Below are 24,848 nucleotides of genomic sequence, written 5' to 3' on the forward strand. Positions count from 1 at the left end.
TAGGCAATGTGCATTCCTTTTTCCTGTAAAAGATCACCAGTAATCATTCAAAATATCAACAAAGTCACATGAAGTCCTAAAAATCACTCAAACACTTTTCTACGTAAACATTTTACAGTCAAAATTTTTTCTAAGCATTTAAACTTGATTTTTATAAAGTTACTTGGTTTTACTTCTCATGTGTTGCAGAGAATCTTAGTATGTGCATTTACATTAAGTATAAGCCACAATTTTCAAATATATGTTTTAGGGATATCAAGATTATTAAAGAAAAAATGTTCAACACTGAAACAAAAAGAGATTCCCATGGCAAACACAAATAACTACCCTTCATCCTTTTTACTCTCAGAACACAAGCATGTAACTCCTAACACTGTGGTCAACCTAAGTCAAAATTAGAAGTCACTGCTGGAGACAAAATTCACTCAAACTAGAAACTCAACCAAAGGAAAATCTAGCTTAGTCATGCTTTAGCAAGTCTCAGATATTTAAGTTCATTCATTCATTCACTCAGTAAACATTTTTTGAGTGCATGGGCCCTTGGGATACAAAGATAAACAGAAAACAGTGTTGGCTTGATGGAGAGAGAAATTCCAATAAGCAATTCCAGTAAAAAGTGATTTTAAGAGGTTTCTTAAAAAAAAAAAAAAAAAATATGCTGTGGGAACAGAGACAAATACTCTTCTTGTAAACGCTTGTGAAAAATAACACTGATAAATTCTGCTGGGCTAATGAATGGGTCCACAAATAGGAAACAGGAAACATTTAATCGTCTCTAAACTCTCCCATCTATTCATTACCAACTTCCAAACAAGCCATTTAATCTGACTGGGCCTTGGTTTACAAAGCTATAAAATGTCAATGAGTGGAAATAAGGGATTGTTTCACAGGAATTTTGTGAGCAACAAAATTTTGTGAGGTGGCTTCTTTATGATGTCATTTTGAGTCTCCTAACCTGTAACATCTGATGGTAAGAAAATTCACTTGAAAAACTAACATGACAAGAACAGATGATGGGCAACATATTCTCTTAGAAATTCCTCCCTAGGACAAATAGGTAAACAAAGGTGATATAATTATGAAGACACTGATTAAAAGATTTTAAAAAAAAGTTATGCTTGACTTGCATTTTAACTCTTGAAACGAATCTTTCCTTCTGAAAAGCATATTAACTCCTTTAGGATCCAGGACCCCAAGAATATCAAGAAACAGGGTCAAAAGGCGGGCAGAGGTTGTTACCTCAGGAAGAGGGCATAGAATTGCTTTTTGATATAAGGTTATAAGCACATTTTAAACTATGAGCATGAATTCCTTTATACTTTTTAAAATTAATTAAAACTAGGTGAGTAGATAAATAAAATGTAGTATACCCATAATATGGAGTATATTCAGTCATACAAAGCAATGAATTATAATATGATGAAGCCTAAAACATACTAAGTGAAAGAAGCCAGACATTTAAAAACTACCACGTTTCCCCGAATATAAGACCTAGACGGACAATCAGCTCTAATGTGTCTTTTAGAGCATAAATGAATATAAGACCCGGTCTTATATTACATTATGTTATATAAGACCCGGTCTTATGGTAGAATGAGACCGGGTCTTGTATTCATTTTTGCTCCAAAAGATGCATTAGAGCTGATAGTCCAGCTAGGTCTTATATTTGGGGAAACACGGTATCTATTATATAATGACATTTATAGGAAACATCCAGGAAAGGCAAATCTATAGCGACAGAAGGCAGATTGGTGATTGACTGGTGCTGGAGGTGGGAGTGGAAAATGGCTTGCAAATTAGCATGAGGAAACTTTTTGGGGTGATGAAAATATAAAACTGGATTATAGTGACTGTATATAACTCTATACATTTACTAAAAATCACTGAATTGTTCACTTGCAATGGATGCATAAGTTACACCTCCATAAAGCTGTTTAAAGATGAAATCGATACCATTAAATAAAAGATATGTTTAGCTTAAAATGAAAAATGGGCGGTAATGCATGTATGTTAGAGCAGCAAGAATGAAGAGGCTGGCAATACAAAAACCTGAAATTCCACCTGGGTGCCATACAGCCTTTCTTTGCTTTCTTTCTCTCCTTCTCTCCTTCCTTCCTTCCTTCCTTCCTTCTTTCTTTTTTTAAATAAAAGGCATACAAAGATGGAGGCATGCCCAATCCCCAGATTGAACTTGGGAATATTTCACCATATTACTGACAGTACTTCTACAGTACTACCTAAAGAAGTGAGCAAAATGTAACAGCTAATTATACGGTGTGTGCATATTAGATAACTTTCTCCTGGAAAGGGTTACCTGGGGAGTGGGAAGAAGTCAAACAAATCTATTATCAATCTGTGAGAAGCTGCAAAAGAGAGTTCTACATTTTTTCCCTTCGGTTGGTGGGAAGGAAGAGCTGCTTCTACATCCTTAGGGCAAAAAAATAAAAAACAGAAAACCTTTTGTAAAGACACCCAAGTCTACTTCTCAGCCTGTTTTGTCAAGTTGCCTTAATATTTACAAGTTATGAAATTCAATATTCTTTTGGCTAAACTGGTAGATAGAACTAGAATCGATCACTACAAACCTACGCTCATTCTATGCCCAAATTACATGGCCAGTTTCTAATTTGTTGTATGTTTACACAAACAGCGAACTCCCAGAAAAGCCGATTCATTTCTCTATAAAGGAGTGGTCCTCCCTCCAGAACTGCCTCTATGAGCCTGTATGTATGTCGCCCACTCATCGTGATTACATCTCAGTTCAACACCATGATTTCAGAAGGTGTCCGGGCTCACCAATACTCGGTCTCCAATTTTGAGCTCTCTTTCTCCTTTCTTGACTGAGCCAGCCTCTGAAAGGTTGGAGATGGAGTCACTGGCAGTCTTTGTAAGGTTGCTGATCTGAGGCGTAGCTGAAGCTTCCTTGGCTGTGGGCTGGGACGATTTCTGAGGAATGCTGGAGGGGATGGCTGGGGCTGGGGCTGGGGCTGGGGCTGGGGAGGGCGACGCCATGCTGGCTGCAGAAGAGGACAGAGGCGAAGCCACTCTGGAAGCGGGAGTCGTCTGCAGGCCGTTAGCTTCATCTTCGGCCTGCACCTTCCTCATCAACTTTGAAGGTCGGGTGAATATGCCCTTTAAAGGTTCACATTGGAAATACCGAACTCCTGCCACTGAACCATCATTCTTGCCTATGGGTTCATCTAAAACGATGCCGGCCCACTGGCCTGGTGCAAACTGGGTTTCTCCCAGAAACTGGATAAATCCAGGCTTGTTTCCATTCACCCAAACTCGCTCCCCAACTCGAAAGTCATCCACAAACTCCTCTTGTGCCTCAGAGGATGGAGCACTTGATGTTTTTTCACTGGATATTGTTTTTTCTACTGGAGCTGCAACTGAAAACAGAAGAAAGGGATCAGAAAGGATTCAATTTCATATCCAAGCAGAGAACTCCTAACTTAAAACAAAATAAACTACAGAAAGCCAAGAACAACAGGAGTAGTCACAGCTGTTCTAGAGGTGTTATTTTTCATTCTTCTTTTTTTTTTTTTCTAGCAAAGAGGCAAAAAGTACTTGATCTGTCACTACCATTTTCAATGCTGTGGGAAGTCAGTGAACAAGTAAGATTTAATCCTTACTTGCAATCAAGATTGGACGAAGTCAAAACAAGAAAAAAGTTAGTCCTTTGCCCAGAGTCCTAATGCAGGTCTGATTTCATTCCTTACTCTGCCCCATACATCACGAACAAATCCCCGTCAGATCCATTGAGACGGGCTCAGTCCCCACATCTGAGTGGTCAGTGCGAGCTGCCAAGACCAGGACCATTTAAGCAGAGACTCGCCATTCGGCTGGCTGAAGGCGGGTTCAGCGCTGCCGTCCCTATTGTTGTCATACCCGACGACCTAATAAACCCTATTCCTTTGCCAGCAGAGACGAAAATCACAGCAAAGGGAAAAGGGCAGCTTCTGGCCGAACTCCCTGTTAAGGCACGATGACTTTGTGCAATCTCTACTCTATGGTAAAGAAGTTAAATTTTGCCAGAAATGTGATATTTATACTAGAAATACATTCATATATTCACTCAGCTAGCATTTTTTTAAATATTTGGTATGAATTGGCAAAGAAAGCCCACATTCTTCATCACTTCATGACTTACTAGGCATATTGTGATCTTAGGATGTTATACAACCTCTCTGAGTTTCAATTTGTTCATCTGTAAAGGGAAAGTAATACCTTCTTGAGGGTTTTCTAAATGAGGATTATATGCGATAATGTATTTAATTCATGCTGGCCATGTTTTTTGAGGTGCTGCCACTCCGGGACTAGTCCCAGGCACTGTTCTTCGCTAGGGGACAAAGCAAGACAGCAGGTCCATGCCCTCGTAGAGCTCAGAGTCTAGAGGCAAAGAGACAGGCAGTATGTAGAGACACAACAGGTAATTTCAGGTAGTCTAGGTGCTGTGGAGGAGACAGTGCCTTTGGGCAGAGCAGTCAGGGAAGGCCTCCTGGAGTAGGTGACACCTGGCCTGAGGCCTGATGAACAGGAGTCAGGCAGATAAAGGCTGGGGAGCAGTGTGGCCGGGTGGGCCTGGAGCGGGTGCTGAACATCTCTTTACCCCACAGTTTCGATTGACGGGAGGGTTTGTTTGTTTGTTTGTTTGTTTTAGAAGAGAAGATATACTCAGAACAGACAATAATCTGCCAAAGACAAGGGCCAGCCAAGTCGGTTTTAGAGTCTGTTCTAGCTTTGTACATCAACTCCTCTTCCCAGGTGCCGTAAGCATGAATTCTAAAAACAATCTTCACAAAAGTGTCTCAAATTCCTTGGCAATTATTTCCTTTTACACAAATAAGTTTTAGTATTAATAAGCTGCTTTGCTCTTTAAAAAAAAAAAAATCCAGAGTGTACTAAGCACCGTTGGGAAATCAAGTTGAATTGCTCATGACTCCTGGACTCAAGGACTTTATATGTTAAGGGGTGTGCCTAAAAAATGCTAGAAGTAAAAAAGACAATTCTAAAACATGACTGAGTACAACAGTAGAAGGCTTCGTGGAAAGGGTGGCATTGGAAGACGTTTTAAAAAGAGGATTTTGAAGGAAGGAGAATAGGGGATGTCAGTTTTGACTGCTTTCCTCAAAGATAAATAGCCCTGAAACAAATCCATTGCTTCACAGTCTGTGGCTTTATCAGTGAAGCTTTCCTCTCACCTAAGATGCACTACGGCCTCCCTGATAAGAACCAGGTTTTATCCTGATACGTACAATGTAAATAACTTGGGATCTCCATTCAACCGACAAATATTTACTGAGCTCCTCTTATATGCGAGGCAATGTTCTAGATATGTGGGGGGAATACAGCCATGAAACACACACACACACACACACCCCTGCTCTCATGGAAAACCAATGAGTATCTTTATGGAAGAACTTAAAAGATAATGTTGGACTGAATACATTACGGTGGGTACCTGCCTGGAATGACTGATGACATAAAATGTTTAACAGTCTATATAAATTACATAAAAAGACCATAAAGCAAGCATTAGATGTCCTCTCTCCTGTCTCTCTTACTAAAAACTCAAGGTAATCACTATGATGTAAATTGAAATGGTGGGGATAGAGATGGAGAACAGACGAGAAACAGGCTGCTGACCATTATCAAGGGCCTGGGTCCATCTATACAACGGGAAGGTTTCCCTCAGGAGCCAGACCTGAGCCACTGTACTGCCCGCTCCCTCCATGCCAATGGCCAACTTGAGGTCAGTTAGTGTCATTACACCTTTTAAGCCAGACGTCTTTGTTTTCTCTACATATCCCTGAACCCCAAGGAGAAAGGTCTGGATGAGTTCAGAGGATACACGGGGAGAAAAACTAAAGAAAAATCCTTACCATCGTATGGATCAAATACCGAAGGTACTTGACTTGACAACTGTTTGAGCACCTGACACTGAATCAACTAAATGAAATAAAGATAACCTACAACAAAGTAAAGTTTTCACTGATTAAGATGTTTAGACATCAAATCCTATTCTCTTAATTAAAACTTTTTCAAATATGTTCAAGAATACAAAGTTTTATAAGACTGTCTTTTTAAAATCTCCAAATTGAAGGCTTCGTGTCGGATTATAATTTATTTGCAGATAAGGAGAAACATGCAGCGTTACTAACCAGCAGCAGGCGTCCTCAAGGCTGTGCTTCCAGGCTTGAGGATCTTGGTAGGGACCTTCAGGCCGCTGGGTTTCAGCGAGCTCATTGTCCTGGGTGTGCAGAGCGGCTGGGCCTTTCCCTGTTGTCACTATCTTCTCCCAACCATCGGTACAACTGTGGGTGTTTCTATAGTGAAGTCAGTCTGGGGGCTAAATCTGCAAAGAGAAGAATACAAAAAGAGTTTAGAATCTACAGGAGAAAGAAGGCAGAAACAAGTTATTATTAAAGTGGCTTTCACAGCCTAAACTTTTCCTTATATATGATAATAAAGCATCTCTGCCAGAACCTAGGATCCTAGGAAACTGTAGGTGTTAAAAACATGAAACGCAAAAAAAACAAAAAACAAAACAAAAACATGAAATGCTGCTCAAATGGATTTAAAAGCAATTTACTACCCTTTTAAGCCAAGTAGCTAACATTAACAATATCTCCACCCTTCTTTATCGTATCTAATAACAGCAGCTCAGTAGTGTCTACAAACACACAACCCACAGAAGAGGGTTCAGGAAAACGTGCACCAAACTTAATGGGGAGAGGAGATGGGAGCTTCCAGTTTCTACTTCATTTGTTTCTCTGGTGCATAAATTCTATGACCACAAGCCTGTTTTAACTGTATATTTTTTTAAATCTACAGAATTACGCAATACTCAATATAACACTATGTACAGGTTAAAAGAGAAAAGGGTTCAAGCTCTAAGAAAAAGCTGTATCTGGGAAAGGCTGAAGGAAAATTATCTTTGTTCTATCTACAGAAACACAGTAAACTTCTGATTTATTCAAGACCAGGTATGAATCTACAACTTTTGGGCTCAGGCAAAATAGTATCTCATCATATTCTCTTTAAGAGGGGAAGACCCTGGGATTTTGGAATATGGGATAATATTTCTAGACATAACACATAAAAACAGAACAATTCAAAGACAAAATGCTGCTATTTATAAACTCTCAAATGACTGCACTTTGCATTTTTCTGTGCTGGCAGAGCTTGGACGGTGAGGCCCAGACCTTGCTCTCCCACCCTCGCTCTCCCACAAGCAGAGCCAGCCATCAGCACAGTGTGGCCAGGGCTGACAGAGGAGCCTGCTATCGGCCCTGCAGTGGTTGAAAGGTGGCCTCCCCAAAAGATATACCTACCCGCAACCTGTGAATGTGATCTTATTTGGAAAAAGATTCATTGCAGATGCAATTCAGTTAAGGAACCTGAGATGAGACCATTCTGGATTACCTTCGTGGGCCCTAATTCCAATGACAAGTGTCCTTATTGGACAAGAAAACACACAGAGGAAAAGGCCGTGTGAGCTGGAGGCAGAGACTGCAGTGACGTCTATATGCTAAGAATGGGCAGCAGCCACCAGAAGCTAGGACAGAGGCATGAGATAACAAATTGCTGCTGTTTTTACGCCACCCCGTTTGTGAAAACGTGTTACAGCAGCCCTAGGAAATGAATAAGAAAGCCATGTAAGTTTTCTGTTCAAAGATAATTAGACCGAACGGAAATCAAAGCAAGACAGCTGCCTCATTAGGCTCAGTCTCCAGATTCCCCATGGTTCTCATGAGGGTCCAAAACGGTACAAAGTGTTTTTTAAAAAGTCAAAGGTAAACCGTGTGAGCTGATATCAAGCTATACTGTAAGGCTATAGTAATTGAAATGGCATGGTACTGGCTTAAAAACAGACACATAGGGTACTGGCTTAAAAACAGACACATAGATCAATGGAACAGAATAGAAAGCACAGACATAAACCCACACCTACGTGGTCAATTAATCTACGACAAAGGAGGCAAGAATGTACAATGGGATAAAGACAGGCTCTTCAATAAATGGTATTGGGAAAACTGGACAGAGACATGCAAAAAAATGAAACTGGACCACCTTCTTACACCATATATGAGAATAAACTCAAAATGGATTAAAGACTTTAATGGAAGACCTGAAACTATAAGACTCCTAGAAGAAAACATAGGCAGTAAACTCTCTGACATTGGTCTTAGTAATATTTTTTTGATATATCTCTTTGGGGAAGGGAAACAAAAGAAAAATTAAACAAATGGGACTACATTAAACTAAAAAGGTTTTGCACAGCAAAGGAAACCATCAACAAAACGAAAAGACAACTTACGGAATGGGAGAAGACAACCATCAATGATACATCTGATAAGGGGTTAATATCCAAAATTTATAAAGAACTCATACAACTTAACACCAAAAAACACACAATCCAATTAAAAAATGAGCAGAGGATCTGAATAGACATTTCTCCAAACAGGACATACAGATGGCCAGTAGACATATGAAAAGATGTTCAAGTCACTAATCATCAGAGAAACGCAAATTAAAACCAAAATGAGATACTACTGCACTCCTGTCAGAATGGCCATCATCAGTAAGTCAACAAACAAGCGTTGGTCAGGAGATGCGAGTAAAGGGAACCCTCGTGCACTGTTGGTGGGATTGCAGATTGGTGCAGCCACTATGGAAAACAGTACAGAGGTTCCTCAAAAAATTAAAAATAGAAATACAGTAAGACCCAGCAATTCCATTTCTGGGTATTTACCCAGAGAAATCCAGAGCACTAATTCGAAAAGATATCTGCACCCCTATGCTCAGTGCAGCACTGTTTACAAAAGCCAAGGTATGGAAGCAATCTAAATATCCATCAACAGACAACTGAGATAAAGAAAATGTGGTACACATATACGATGGAATACTAGCCATAAAAAAAGAATGAAATCTTACTATTTGCAACAACATGGATAGACCTAGGGGGTATTACGCTAAGTGAAATTAAGTCAGATAGAGAAAGACAAATGCCATATGATTTCACTTATATGTGGAATCTAAATACATAAATAAACAAAACTAAAACAAACTCATAGATACAGGGAACAAAGTGATGGTTACCAGATAGGAGGGGGGTTGGGGGCTAGATGAAAAAGGTGAAGGGATTAAGAAGCAGAAATTAGTAGTTACAAAATAGTCATGGGGATGCAAAGTACAGCATAGGGAATATAGTCAATAGTATTGTAATAATGATGTATGGTGCCAGGTGGGGACTAGACTTATCGGGCATCGCGTCCTAAGTTACAGAAATGTCCAACCATTGTGCTGTACACCTGAAACTAACATAATATTGAATGTCAACCGTAATTGAAAGAAACAAAAGTTAAAAAGAAATAAATAATACAAAAAGAAGGTAAATTGTGTGGCTTGGGGGAGGATTCTGATGAACAAAGAAAGAACTGCTGTTTATTTGAAGACAGTGGTTGCCAATCCCGAGTATTAATACAAAACTGCCGGGCTCCTTACTATTAATATCACCACCATCATCACTGTCGTGATGCTGGCAGCGGGGATGGGGGTCTGTGTGCCCTGTCGGGTGGTTCTGATTCAGTCAGATTTCAAACCACTTGCTTCACTGTCAGACACTCACCACACCCAGCCTGTAAGCTGCAAGCAGAATTACTTGCTTAGACAGATGTAAGGGGGTTGGCTGAGTCCCCTCTAGGCTCAGCTGAGAAAGGCTATTTAATGTCCAAAAAATGTGAGGTGGGTGGGGATAGGCGCAGTGGGGCCCTGTTATAGATTGCCTACTGTTCACCTCAATCCAACAGCATAAGGTGACATGACTCAGGTAGATAAGGACAGAACAGACCACGGACGCACAATGGTCCAGCAAACACTATTATGGTCATAAGAAAAGATGAAGTACTCCTTAAAAGATTTCATTCGGTCAAAACAGTAAATTCTCGGGCTCCGGTCAAGCACCCCTCCCTAAAGAGAATTGTGAAAACCAGCACAATAAGCAATGAGGCAAGCCTCAGCCAGTTTCAAACCTTGCAGCTCGATATCCTAAACTCACAAAAATCTGACCATCTAAAAGCTTCAGGTTAAGAAACAGAGGCAGCATGTGGTTATTAGAAACCTAAGAATAATTGTAAACTCAAAACTTCTGTTGTGTCATCTTCATGCCCCTGGCTCTCAGTCTGAGTTACTTGAATCCTAAAGTAGGGAACTGTGACCGAGACTTGATTAAGAAGAAATGTCTAGTCTGTCTCCATTAAAGAAACAGGAGCGACACCACCAATGTTGGTTTTTTAAGTCTTCCCATTTAAGTTTCTTCTCATGCATTGTTAACGATGGCATGTCAGGCGTGCGCTAAAAAACTCAATTCATTGAGAAACAAAAGATCAAAGTCTTGGTCATGGTTACCCACAAAATGTAATGACCAGAAGCAACAACTCTGTATAATGAAATGTCACGTTGAAACAAATCAATTCCAAAACACACGCAAAAGAAAAAAAGAGGTTCTTGCCTCACTAATAAACTGAGCATATTTGAATTTTTGATACCTGTGCTCACTGAATCAAGAGTTTTGGACCTGAAATAAGACAAACTGCCCTTCTTCCCCACCCTCCCAACATGTAAGGACCATAGCACACAGGATATTATAATTTAGAAACCATTTTTACGCATATTATCATCCCATGGATTAGCTACTATTATCCATTTTTAAATGAAGGGACACCTCAGATTAACACATGTATTTCTTCAGTTGTTAGACTTGCCACCTAAGGTCACCTGCCTAAGAAGCAGAGATGTGAACACAAGTGTGGTTCCAGAGTCCTTAAAAGAGACCACACGCAACTAAAAACATTATTAGTACCAGCATTACTAAAAAGACCTACATACGTACCAAGAGTTCTATTTGTTCACAAAACACAAACCTTGTGTCTCAAAATAACTGTGAAGGTAGGTGACAGTCTCATTATGCCCATTCATGAACGGACAATCACGGTGTGAGAGGGTAAGTGGCTTTCCCATAGTCACTCAACTAAAGAAACGGTGGCACTTTTGGGCCTTGGTGCCTTGCCTTATAGATCAGCTCTCGCAAGGAAATCTTCCCACAAGATGATGTTAAAAGAAAAACCACAGGCCCCAAATGGCGTCACTCGTGCTAAAAACCCTCAATACCAAACCTAGATTTAATACCTGATCTAACTACTGTTTCAACCTAATTAACCAGTCTGGAATTTTCTAGTTAAGCACCAATGATCTGTCACCAGAGCGTTCTCCATGGCCCACAAATAGAGGCAATCTGCAAAGAAAAACGTCCTGGCCCCCAAAATACTCCTTTCCTTTGTCAGTAGCTCCGTTACCCCCGCCTTCTTCCTATAAAACCTTCCATTCTGTACAACCCCTTCAAGTACCCTTTGATTTGCTACATGGGATGCTGCCCGATTCACGAATCACTTTAATAAAGCCAATTAGACCATCAAATTTCCTCACTTTTTTTTTTTTAACAACGATCATCCACTCATTCAACAAATTTTCCTGAGAAACTACTGTGTGAAAGGTACTCTCCCATTTTCTCATCAACTGGTGAGGTAAACAGGAGGCAAGAACGTCTGGGAGGCTGAGAGAGAGTGCTGAACACACAAAATATTTTCCTTGGAGCAAAGAAACGGGCGCGTACCAAGGAAACGTAGTAGGAATGCCAAGCAACACAAAGTATACATGAGGTTTGTGGTCCTGCATTTAAAGTGAAACCAGTGTCCATTATTTTTTCTCTAATAACAAGGGTCTGCTCAGGCACAGGGACAGAATGGTAAGTTCAACCATGATCAAAATTTTGCCAGTTCAATTAAAATGGAAGGAAAAAGCAAGTGAGCTGATGGTGATTTTAAAGGAGTGATTTAAAGGAGTGATTAAAATGGGACAGGGAATCCGAGACGAGTATAAAGTAAAGACAGGATGGGTCTGAGAGTGAAAAAGTGGTGAGGTCACGGGATGAGCAGTCTCACAGGAGAAAGGACTGTTCCAGCGAGGACACTGGATACTCAAACGTGTGCACCAATCTCCCAGGATCTTGTTCACTGCAGATTCGGACTCGGCAGATCTGGGCTGGGGCCTCGGCTCCGCTTTCTAACACTCACAGGAGACAGTAACGCTGAGATTTCGGGGACACCACTCCCTCTGAGTAGCAAGGGGTTGATGGCTTCGAGGCAGTGGTTAGAATGAGAAGCTTGAAGGCTCTGACCATGGGGACGGAGCTGAGAAGCCTGGGTGTTGAAGGGATTATACAAATAAGGGGAGAGGAGGAAAAGATGCTGACAGCAAGGAAGGAGAAGTTAACAGGAATGAAGGGAAGAGAGAGAGGTCAATGGACGTCAGCTACAGGAGGGGTCGCAGGTGGTCAAGCTTCAAGGGCGCTGGGGTTTCTGAAGGGCTGATTGATTGGTAGTTTAAAATATCCAACAATAGGGTCAACTACCACCCTCTCCTGGCCCTGTGGGAGCCGTGAGAGGGCTGCAGGGGAAGCAGTGTCTCCAGGGCCCAGCCGAGCTCTAGGTGAGGGAAGGAGAATGTTCAGAGAAGAGGTTGGTGATACAGAGAGAAGGCTGATCATCACAAACTTGAATTACAGAAAGCAGAGTTACAGAGCGTGGGGGTGAAAGGGGACGTAAAGAACAAGGCTCCATGAGCAGAAATGCCCAGCAGCACAGGGATGAATAGTTAAGCATAAAATTATCGGTCTTACATTGTAATTAAGAGGATGTATACTAAAAATTTTTTTAAGTATATGAAGAAAAACTAAATGTAATGAACCTGAAATCTAATAAACAAAAAATTATGCTGTGTTTTGTAATAACTGGAAACAAAAACAACACTGAAATCCAGCATAACGTTCAATTTCTTGAGTTGGGTGGGATGTAGACGGGTATTTATTTTATTGTTCATTATGTGCCTACGAATCTCCTAGGTAGCTTGTTAAACTGCAGATCTCATGGTCATTCTCTCTCATTCTCTTTCTTTCTTTCTCTCTCACTCTCTCTCTCTCGCTCGCTCGCTCGCTCACACACACACACACACACACACACACACACAGTGTTTCTCCGAAAATAAGACCTAACCGGAAAATAAGCCCTAGCATGATTTTTCAGGATAACATCCCCTGAACATAAGCCCTAATGCGTCTTTTGGAGCAAAAATCAATATAAGACGCAGTTTTATTTTGGGGGAAACACGGTATTTCACGTGTATAATTTAACATTTCTACACATGAAAACACACCCAAATGAAGAAAGGCGATCCTGTCTTGCCAAACTAAAAAGGAGTATAGCCCAAGAAGGCTAGAAAAAGGGAATTAAAATGTCTATTTCAGTGACACCAGAAGAGGGTTCTCTGGAAAGTAAACAAAGGGAGGGTACAAAGCAGGTACACGGTGTTAGGGAAACAGGTGAGTCAAGACTGCAAAGCTGGATGAAAACCGGCATTAAGGACATTCAAGACGATGCTCCAAAATTCTAGCTCAGATTATGGTTTGGGTTTCCAACAGCGCCCACAGGGAATGGTGTCTTCTGGCATTTCTCTCATTGAAACTACACAAAGCTATATTTTCTAAACTACAATCTCTCGATTTGTTAGTATAATTCAAGAGTCAAGTCTCTGAGCAAATGGACTTAAAAAAATGAGTTTCTGGGCTTACAAAGCTGAGGGTAAGATCTCTAAGGTAGGAGGGACACAGAGATGTCATCCTGCCAACGTGACTGTCATTAGCACAATACAGCGGTTCTCAAAGCGTGGTCCACGCACTCCTAGGGCACCTCCGAGACCCTCTCAGGGGTCAAAATTATTCTCACAATAATGCTAAGACGTATTTGCCCTTTTTCGCTAGTTGACATTTGCACCGATGGCACAAAAGCAACAGTGGGTAAAAACTACTCTTTTCTGTGTGTTTGCTACCAGTGCCTGCGGGTGTGGGGGGAGCCGCTTTCACACAGGAATGTGGTGAAGCACTTGATGAAGCAGAAGAATGAATACTTTTGCTAAACGTCCACCCTGGACTACATACACGCCTTGGTAATGATCTCTGTATCCAAACAGGAAGCACACGTGAAGCATCGCCGTACGGGAGTGTCTCAAAGGAAAGCACGTGTGCATCGAGGCACCAATTAGCCACTGCTGATGAAACACCGTTTTCACTCAAAAGACATGGGTATTTGGCAGACATTTTCTTGAACATGAAATATGTGACCCTGTCACTTCAAGGAAAACAACTATTTGTTGACAATGATAAAATGTAAGCTTTCAAGAGAAACAGAATTTTGGAAACATAGCCTCTACTGTGAGCTTGACAGCTTCCCAATACTAAAGGCTCTTTTGATGAAATCGATGGTATTAACAAATGTAATTTTTTGATATTGTATAATGAAATGTGCCAATATTTAGAAGATCTCATAACTCAGTGAATCAATATTTTCCAACCAACAATGTATAATGTTACAAAATAATTCTTGGTAAAGTATTCAAAGCACAAATTAGACCAATGAATTTTTACGTAACAATAAAAGTTCCTTCATATCCTTTCAGATTCCACCTTTAGGAAACCACAAGCTATCAAGTTTTTGGAGTAGGATCAAAGAAGAAAATCCATAATTATCTGAAAATGCTCTTAAAATACCCTTTTGCTTGTCCATACATCAGTGTAAGGCCAATTTTCTTCATGTACTTCAACCAACACAATGTATCACTACAGATTAAATGCAGAACCACTGTCTTCTATTAAGTTTATCTTCTATTAAGCCAGACACTAGAGAGAGTTACAAAAATGTAAAACAATGCCATCTCATTAAATTTTTTATTTTGGAAAACAGTAATTCTTCATTAAAAATTTACGTAATCCATAATGGGTTTATTACTACTGCTAACAAATTAATAAATATTTTTAAATGTTTTGTTTTAATTTTTAACATGGTAAATATCAACAGATAAAACCTGCATAAACAAAAGCTCTTTGGAGACCTCAATAATTTTTAAGGTTGTAAAGGGGACCTGAGGAAAAAAGTTTGAGAACTGCTGCTCTATTCATTTTTGCTTTACATTTTGAGTCACAAAGGTTTAAAGCCCGCATGCTCAGGGTTGAGCGATACAGGAAGCCTGGGCTTACCATGTGTGGGAAGACCAGGTGCCTGCAGGTAAAGCACTGGGCATTTACAGAGGTACAACAGCCATTTCTCTAAGGCGGTGATCAGATGGCCTGCTGGTCTATAGCGGTGGCTCTAAAACGCGCAGCAAACTCTGCCTCACCCAGCCACTTGTGAGAAACGCACACAACCAGGGCCCCTCCGCAGACCTACTGAAACAAGCTCTGGCCCAGCGACCTACATTTTAAACCCTTCTGGTGATTCTGATGATACAGTTTTAAGAACCACTGTTCACCAATTGATCAAGAAAAGTCACTAAAAGTTCATTTTCTCAATTAGATGCACACAAATCATCCCCATGACCATTTCCCAAACACCACTACAAAAGCCTTGGTGATTTCACGCCTCTATGCTTTTGTTTTAAGTTTTCACTCAGCGTTGAATGCCCTTTTCAAGTCCATCTTCATCTGCCGCAACCGTTCTCAAGGACAAACCAGGCAGTCACTCAGCCCACAAAACCTCTCCTCCTCACCAACGAAAATGTGTGACCATCCTCCAACTTCCTGTACTGAGTCTGCATCTCTTTCCCAGCACCTAGCTCACTGAGCCGTGTGCGAGTCGCCTAGAGGTTGCGCCAGACTATAAATGCCTTGAGGGGAGAAACTGTATTTTAGTCACTGTCATTTCCCACAGTACTTTCTAAACAACGCTCATGAAATAAAAGGAGTGTGAAAAATAGTCTCAGTTTTTAAATGACTCTACAAACCCGTTGGGGTGTACACAGTATTTTTAAAAGTTATACTTGGTGATTGTTATAGGTGACAGAAAAATATATGACAGAGGCCTAAGCTCGAGAAATTTATAATGTAGTTGGAGAGGGAAGACCCACATGTATGAAAAATAGCTAAAAATACAGCGCAACCAACTACGAACACTACACCATGTGGTGATCCTGGGGTGTTTTAGAAGATGGGGAGGCGGGGTGGATGAGGGCGGAAAGGAAAGGCTCCGCAGGCAAGGCGGTATCTGAGCCGGGCTCAAAGGAAAGTACTAGCATTATACAGGTGTCGGCAGTTAGGATTTCTAAAAAGGTGGTGAGAAAAATAAACCCAGAGAGGGAGACAAAGGAAGAAATGTATAAAGCATGTGAGGAAGACAGTGAGAAGCTCAGTTCGGATAACGTCAGAAAATTCTTGTAAGAAATCAAGTTAGATAAGTAAATTGAAAAGAGACTCTAAAGAGCCTTAGAGATCAATCTAAGAAATTTGCTATGATCAGTTTTATTTGCCTTACAACTCAAATGAAAAGCCTCCTTTACTTCAAGACTGCTGGTACAAAATGAAAGCTGTCTCGAGTTTCCCCTCAAGCCCTATACTTATTTCACTTATTCATTTCACTTATCATCTCAACCTAACCACTGTTACCAAGCAAAGATTTAAACCAAGGATTGGCAGCCCTTTCCCCAGTGGCATCTGAGTCTTCATTCACCCCAACCACGGGCACAGGTAACAGATGGGGGTTGCCAGGGCAGGTTTTCAATTTCAGGGAAGAGGAGCCATGAACAGCTAAAGTTGATGATTAAACCGCAAACACAAAGGAAGGTTTTCTCATCTACAGCCTTCAGATAACACCTCAGCAAGGATCGACTAGGAGAGGCTATGAAGACTAGATACCACCGAACACAATGACAAACTCCAGCCTTTTCAACTCCTGTGTGCACAAGGGGGTGTCGGGTGGGGGGGGGGGCAGATATTCCACACCCTACTTTGCCTTGATGACTTCTGGTTGCCGTACCATGAACCGCTCCCCCGTTTGTAGGCCAGGCTGGCTGAAAGTTAAATATTCTAAATTTGCACTCTCCAATATGGTAGCCAGCAGCCACACCAGCTGTTTAAATTTTAAGTTCTTTTTAAATGACATGAAATTTAACATTCAGTTCTTCAGTCACACCAGCCACATTTCAAGTGCTCAGGAGCCAACAGGGCAACACAGAGAACAACGTCCATCATCGGTACAGCACTGTCCTAGAACCTCCTCCATCCGGGGATGATCTACTTGCCCAATGAACAGTGTCCTTCAGAGCCACCACCTAAGGAAATTATAAGTTTATTTGAATAATACGGCTTTGGCCAAAACAGTCTTAACTCCCCTGTGAGAAGTAACTTCAAAGACAGTTTATAAATTGCACTTTATTGGTGACTCAAGACAGCAGTGACCGTGTCAATCTCCCAGTGCTCTTCCTTGGACTTGGCTCTTAAATGCTATTCAGCTGTTTCCAAAACCTGAATCAAAAAACCTCAAAAACATAATGATGTACAACTACTGAACACACCACAAATGTATCCAAGGCACACCGCGTAATTCCAAGAGTTCCAAAGGTTATTAATGGCACATCACGGTAATAAATGACCACCACCGTCCTAGAGGAAAGAACTTAAGGTCTGGTGTGTTTTTTCATTCGTTTTAAGAGTCAGTCATATTACTTTATAACCTCACTTTGCAAACTGTAAGACTGCAACATATACTACACACTCTCCCCCAGAATCCTTTATTTACACCACTGACTGATGCCATAGTTTTAATATTTCTTCACGCCAAGAACCACTTGTAAAATGTTTATCTCTAGAACTTAACAACTCACTTCTGAACAGTCAAAAATAGCTACTACGTATTTTGCTTGTACATTCTCAGATGGGAAAGGCAGGGAGAGCAATCTACTTCCAAGCACCAACTATGTACCGGGAGAAGGGATCCAGAACACAGATGGATCAGCTGACAATTCCTTCTGACTCTTCCCTCTCATGAAAAGGTTTATATTTCCACCTGAAAACAGGAAGCTTTGTTGCTAAACATCAACACTAGAGGAACAGTTTTTCTTTTCTGTGTAACCGTAAGGTTTATTTTAAGAGACAAAAAAGCCAGGCTTGAAATAAGCAGAAATTCTGAACTAGATTAATACCTTAGTTTGTGATTTAACTCTGAGATCTGATCGAAATAACAAATTTAAAAGGGCAAGATATTTATTTCAGAGAAGCAAATAACCTTTGAAGAACTATTCTCTTTGGTATTTCCAAAAAAGAAGTGTTCTTTATATGTCTTGAGAATGTTAGCCTTACTCAAAGTTAAGATTCCAGAAAACAGGACTGTTCTCCTTCCACTCAATAAAAAAATGTGTTCTAGCCTCTAGGAAGTCGAGGTTTGGTACACATTTTCTAGCATGTTAGATGTTAGAAGATACCAGCATCTGGGAAGATTTCAAGTGATGAGAACAAGGCTAGTACATAGTAAGCATCACAAACGTTAGCTATTATTATTTCTAAGAATCCAAGCACCTCATTTTCCTCTCAGATATAACATCTCTCACTATACATTATTTGAACAGGAAATCACACAAAAATCAGTCTTCTGTTCTAAAAAAAATTTCAGAAGTTGGGGATATAGTTCAAGACTACAGCCTTCTCTCATCCCAATAAATTTTTAAAAATTTAAAAAATGAATAAAACCTGAACTTTTTTTAAAAAAAGACTATAGCTTCTCAAAACACAGAACATATGCTTCCTGCACTTACTCCTTTTAATAAGTCACTCACATTACTTTATGATCTTGCTTTCCAAACTATAAGACAGTAACATATACTATCCACTCATCCCCAGAACCCTGCATTTACACCCTGACTGACTGATGCCATAGTTCTAATATTTTTTCAAGCCAAGAACCACTTGCAAAATGTTTATCTCTAGAACTTAACATCTCACTTCTGAACAAGTAGGTGAGATATATTAATATATCACCTATAATATGCCTCATAAAGGTAAGAATATTGAAAACACCCAGATAAAGAAAAAGTTACTTGTAGTAAGAAAAACAATGGGTTACCAGGACGAAAAAAACAAAAAGAATACCTAGCAATGAATCCCGAGTTTGGAGGTGAAGCTAGGGCTTTCTAACTATGCAAGGCACAAAGAGCGGTTCCAGCTGCAGCTGCCCCAGGAAACCATCAGAGTGTCAGTTCAAGGTGCCTCCGGGATCACCCCCCTCTGCTAACACCCACTGCCATTCAGACCCTATCTCAATAACCCTTCCGTGAAAGAGAACTTACAAAGACAACAGGAACCCACAGATTCAGTTCTATGCTCCCTGTGTAAGAACATATGCTGAAAGCACAGTTTTTTTTTTTAAAGATTTTATTGGGGAAAGGGAACAGGACTTTACTAGGGAACAGTGTGTACTTCCAGGACTCTTTTCCAAGTCAAGTTATTGTCCTTTCAATCTTAGTTGTGGAGGGCGCAGCTCAACTCCAGGTCCAGTTGCCATTGCTAGTTGCAGGGGGCGCAGCCATGGCACCATCCCTTGCCGGAGTCGAACCGGCAACCTTGTGGTTTAGAGGACACGCTCCAACCAACTGAGCCATCCGGGAGCTCAGCAGCAGCTCAGCTCAAGGTGCTGTGTTCAATCTTAGTTGCAGGGGGCGCTGCCCACCATCCATCCCTTGCGGGACTCGAGGAATTGAACTGGCAACCTTGTGGTTGAGAGCCCACTGGCCCATGTGGGAATCGAACAGGCAGCCTTCGGAGTTAGGAGCATAGAGTTCCAACAGCCTGAGCCAACGGGCCAGCCCCAGAATTGTTTTTAATAATAAAAAGTGATCTAAAGTAGTTAAATATCGTCCCCATAACTAAACTTGGCAATTTCATTTCTACAACTTACATATTTCTGAAAAGCTGTCTTATAGACATCCCAGTGTAAAGGGACACATTTGAAAGGGAACACACCTAGTGAATCCATAAAGGGCTCATCACCTCAAAGAAAGTAAACATTTTAAGAGTCTAGGTCTTACATGTTTAAGAAAATAGGGACAGACTGCTACAGAGGGAAAAAATAGGGAACACATAGGCTGCTGGGTCATAAATAATTGACAACACTGATAACCAAGTCTAATCATTTCAAATTGTTACTTGTCTGATGCTGTAGATCTATTTTCACAGAACAAAGATGTTATGTCTATTTGCAGGGAACAGTTAAATTGATAGCAAATTTCACAGCAAATAAAGCCAATGGATATTGGCAACAGCCATGCTAGGCCCCAGCAAATGGTTAACCACAGACCCATTCACGCAGTGAAATACTTCTGCTCTACTAGGAGTTTTGTTTTTAAATGCCCTGCAGAAGGTATTTTAAAACAGTGATTTTCTTAACATTATACAATCTTTTCCAACAAAACATAGGGGCTTAACATCAACATCTTTACTTTTTATCTACAGAAAGTGCAGAGAAGTCAACACAAATCTAGCAACAATGGGACAGACCGGTGGTACCTCATGGTGTCTGCAGAATCAGGCCAGGCTTCAAGCTCATATCTGGCCAGCAGCAGCGGGGCAAACATTTTGAGCAACCCTGGCTGTGAGGTCATGAGGATGACCTCACAAACAGGAATTCTGCTGTTGGTCTGCCTCTAGGATGCAACCTCAGCACTTCAAAGAAAAACCAGAAGGTTCTGTATTCCTGAACCTGAAGCTGAGGACCTAAGAAATGCACCTTCAACCCAGAAAGGCTCTTCCCATCTAAGATCAGCTGCATCTTTCTCCACCACGGACGGGAACAAGCAACGCGGGCAAGCCGAGAACAGCACGTCTGCCTAAGAATTCAGCTCGCCACCAGGAATGTATTTTTATGTATTTCAAATTTGCAGATTTTCATTTGGGTTCAGTTTCAAACACCTTTTCTCAGTATTCTCTCCTGGAAAAGTAAGCTATATTTAAGAACTCTGAACACTGAGTAGAAAGTAAATCATAAACTTACGTAACCTGTTACCCCTGCCTTGCCACTCTAATATATCGCTAACTGCACCAGCCTCGATATTTACTGTACTAAGAGGAGAATTGCCACGTAGAGGCAAAAAGTTCATTTCAAAAATGCCAGAAGTGCAAAACCTCAGCTCTGCAATATCACATCTTTGCTGAGAAAAGGCAAAATTACTAGACTGTTCTTATTGTTGTTCCTTACCCCCTCACAAGTCTTGGAGTTTGCAAGCCAGCACAAAATAAGAATTAATGAAATTTTATTGGTATTTCTAAGTGGTTAAAAGTTCTTAAATTGGAAGGTAATGTAACACAGAATTCATGATAATTATCTCCAGGTGCTGGGATTATTGGTAGTTTTTATTTTTTCTTTGTATTTTCTTGGGTTTCTCAAATTTTATTTAATAAACAGGTATAACTTCATAAGCAGGAAAAAAATCTAATGATTTTTGAGCCACAATAAAATGGCTTCAACCAGGGAGTTAGGAAGCAGACGCTACTGTATTGCTTTCTACACAGGACTATAAATGCAGCACCGCAAGGCCAGTATGAGAAGTGGGTAGGCCTGTGCAGTGGGTAGGTGATCACCAAGCTTATTTTTCTCCCCTGAGTAACAGGCCCTATTTCCCAGCTGCCTTTGCAGCTCACTGTGACCAGATGACTGAGTTCTAGCCAATGGAATGAGAGGAGCATGTGGGATGAGCGCCACTTTTAGGCCGAGCACATAAAAATCTTCCCGTGTGCAATCCCCCATGCCCCATTCACCAGTGGCCTGATGAACAAGCTGGGCAACCTCAAAAGCACGGACTGGGGACAGTGGGATCACAACATGGAAGAAGCCTGAAGCCCTTCTCTCCATTCTCTCACCAGGAAATACCTACTCTGTACTTATCCATAACTGAAATAAACTTTCATCTCTAAGTCAGTGAAATTAGTGAGGTTTGTTACAGCAGCTAGCTGACCTTACCTAATACAACAGCAAAGAGATGAAAACTTCCCTTAGAGTTCTGGAATCATCTCAGCTAAGTAAACTGCTGGAAGAAACTTTTAGGATGAGCACCTGAGATAAAAATACTTCATACTACAAAAAACGTAATTGCATGAAAAATCAATGAAAGTACTATAGTTTCTTAAAACCAAAAAGACATTCTACTGGCAAGACTAAAATATGTTTAAAACACAAGTTTAGTTACAACATACTAAAACTTATGTAAAAAGACTGACGAGGGGTTAGTAACTGCTCGTTAGTTAATGGTACTATATTCTACTTTTGTATATATTCGAAATTTTCCATAAAAAATTTTAATCGCAGATATTTTAGTAAAATCCAAACCACACCTTCTCCTTCACCCTTCATAACCTTAAAAAAAACTTAAGCAACTTACAGAAATAAGAGGTTCCTCAAAACAAGCAGTTCCCCCAAAAGAACATGGTGTAAGTTATGTTCAAATAAAAAGAAACGATATTCTTCATAATTCTTTGATTTCTTAAGACTTTGTTTAGTTTTTGTTTTTTAGTTTACCCATTAAAAAATGTGGCTTTTGGGGCGACGGGTGGTTTAGTTGGTTAGAGCGTGAACTCTGGGCAATAGGGCTGCCGGTTCGATTCCCATGTGGGTCAGTGAGCTGCGTTCTCCGCAACTAGAATGAAGACAACAAGCTGCTACTGAGCTGCCACTGAGATCCCGGGTGGCCAGATGGCTCAGTTGGTTGGAGCATGTGCTCTCAACCACAAGGTTGCCGGTTCAACTCCTGCAAGGGATGGTGGGCTGCACCCCCTGCAACTAAGATTGAACAATGGCAACTGGACTTGGAGCTGAGCTGCGCCCTCCACAACTAGATTGAAAGGACAACGACTTGGAGCTGATGGATCCTGGGAAAAACACACTGTTCCCCAATAAAAACCTGTTTAAAAAAAAAAAAAGTAGCTTAAAATTTAAAAACAAATGTATCGTGCTCACTTCGACAGCACATACACTAACATTGGAATGACACAGAGAGGGTCAGCATGGCCCCTGTGCAAGGATGGCATGACAATTTGTGAAGCGCTCCATATTTTTAACAAATATAAAATACTGAATGTCAACTGTAACTGAAAAAATAATTCAAAAACAACAATCAAATGTATGAAAAGAGGGTTAGAAATGAACACCAGGATTCTGTCCCAGCTGGATGACCTTAAGCAAGTATTTGACCCCTTCCCAAACCCTGACATTCTCATCTATAACCTGAGGATACTGATTAAATAAGTTCTATTTCTAACTCCATCCTTTTGTGATTCCACTGTTTTGGATGTCAAATCCCAACTCAAGGAGAAGAGCAAGGATTCAAAAGTGAAAGGAAAGCGACTGTGGCTCTAAGGAGGCCAGAATAAGAGTCCTTTGCCTGCCATCAGTGAAGAACGAACCCAAATCTGATAAGACTGGCTTCTCACAAGCTCCGCATCTCCTGGCACTCTCTCCAGCCTGGCATTGTCTCATCCGAGGCAAATCACATCTCCACACTTCACCTCAATCCCTTTGTAGCCCATTTTGGCCCATCAGCAAAATGAACATACTCCTTTATTTACTATATCTGGAAATTATGTTGGGAGGCAGAGCTGAAGAATTTGCAACGAATCAATCTGCCAGGAGAGGGAGTTTCACACTGGGCCTCCAAGAACAGGCTGTGTGCTATCGTAGTAGACTGGGCACCTGCAAACACAGGTGTCGGCTGGCCCCCCTGGGTGGCCCTGAGGAAACCCAGCAGCACACAGGGTAAGTGACTTACCTGTAGACAGACAGCCGCACTCTGAGACTTCTGAGCTCCCTTCTAATCCTAAAATGTTAAATGTCCATGAACTTAATAACAGAGAAGGGGAATGCAAAGGCAAAGTAATGGGAAGTCAGTCTAGTTTAACAGAAAGATGTTTCTGAAGCTGATTTTCAAGCCAAGCTTGAGAGAAAAATTCAAAGGCTGTGTGCTAATACCATATCCCTGAGTTTGGGAGGTTCAGTCACAGCTTGAACCTATCCCCTGAAGTCATGGTTATGTAAATGTCTGTCTATGCTGTGTCACTTGCTGTCCCCCACCCCCAACACACAAGACACAGTGTAACCTGAGCCTGCCTGCTTCAGCCACTGAAAACACTTACACAACACTCTCGGAGCTTTCCAAATGGACTTGTATTTCCACTAAAGAAAGGCGAGTTGTTCAATTTTTTTCCCCTTTCAGTTTTGTTCACATTCATATTTCTGTACATATAGAAAAGACTGAAGAAAACAAAACTGAAGAGCACTTACATATTTTCTTCAATTCCTGGGCAAAACAAGGAAGGTTGTAACTTCACATAAGACTATCAAGACCTCATCAATAAGCTGATAGGCCTGCCTGGGACCAATTTCAGCACATCTCATATCCTCGCTGAACTGAGCTGAACGGGTTAGAATATTTCTACACCCAAAACCTATGAGCAGCACATTCTCATAAGAGCGTCCAAGGGACACAGGAAGTGACTCTAAAATATAAGCAGATGCATCACCTCCTCACAGGGTCTTTCCTGACTACGTTTCCTGCCCTCTCTCTTCCTTCTCTGCACTGCTCTAGCCACTGCGCAGTCTTCTATTACTGAACGATGAATCACACTCACTCCTGTCTTGTTTGCATATCATGCTATGACTAAGTCCCTCATGGTCAGGGATGAGGTTTGTCTTTGCATCTAAAGGATCTAAAAAAGTATCTGGTACATAGTAAGAGTTCCAAAAAGTTCTGAACTGACTCAACATCAAAACAAGAACTCATAAAATGATGCACTATTGCTATTTCAAACTAGGGCATCAAGTTAACTGTATGTCACCCTCTAAGCGCTTGAACACGACACCATCGGAGGATTTCCCAAGCCTGGAACCTCCTTTTAAAAGCAGGCCCATGAAACTACGGGCAAA

The 24,848-nt window shown here is 40.9% G+C and overlaps 1 protein-coding gene and 1 non-coding gene across 15 annotated transcripts in view; one reads left to right on the forward strand and one right to left on the reverse strand.

Moving 5' to 3' along the window:
* CLIP1 (CAP-Gly domain containing linker protein 1) overlaps positions 1-24,848 on the reverse strand; it is a 100,837-nt gene that overhangs the window by 63,156 nt on the left and 12,833 nt on the right. For 13 of the 14 annotated variants that reach the window (XM_074321587.1, XM_074321588.1, XM_074321591.1 and 10 more), the window contains exons 3-4: positions 6,165-6,358; positions 2,797-3,392 (exon numbers count right to left, since the gene is read on the reverse strand). In XM_074321587.1, the coding sequence (XP_074177688.1) occupies positions 2,797-3,392; positions 6,165-6,249 (681 nt within the window). In that variant the 5' untranslated portion in view covers positions 6,250-6,358. Of the gene's footprint in view, positions 1-2,796; positions 3,393-6,164; positions 6,359-23,694; positions 23,823-24,848 lie in introns of those variants that run through there. The other variant, XM_074321585.1, reaches the window with a different exon arrangement.
* Positions 22,879-22,985, forward strand: LOC141569298 (U6 spliceosomal RNA). Its single transcript, XR_012492804.1, has one exon. It is a non-coding gene; the product is annotated as a U6 spliceosomal RNA (small nuclear RNA).

Source organism: Rhinolophus sinicus, linkage group LG16, assembly GCF_036562045.2.
Source record: "Rhinolophus sinicus isolate RSC01 linkage group LG16, ASM3656204v1, whole genome shotgun sequence".
NCBI lineage: Eukaryota > Metazoa > Chordata > Mammalia > Chiroptera > Rhinolophidae > Rhinolophus > Rhinolophus sinicus.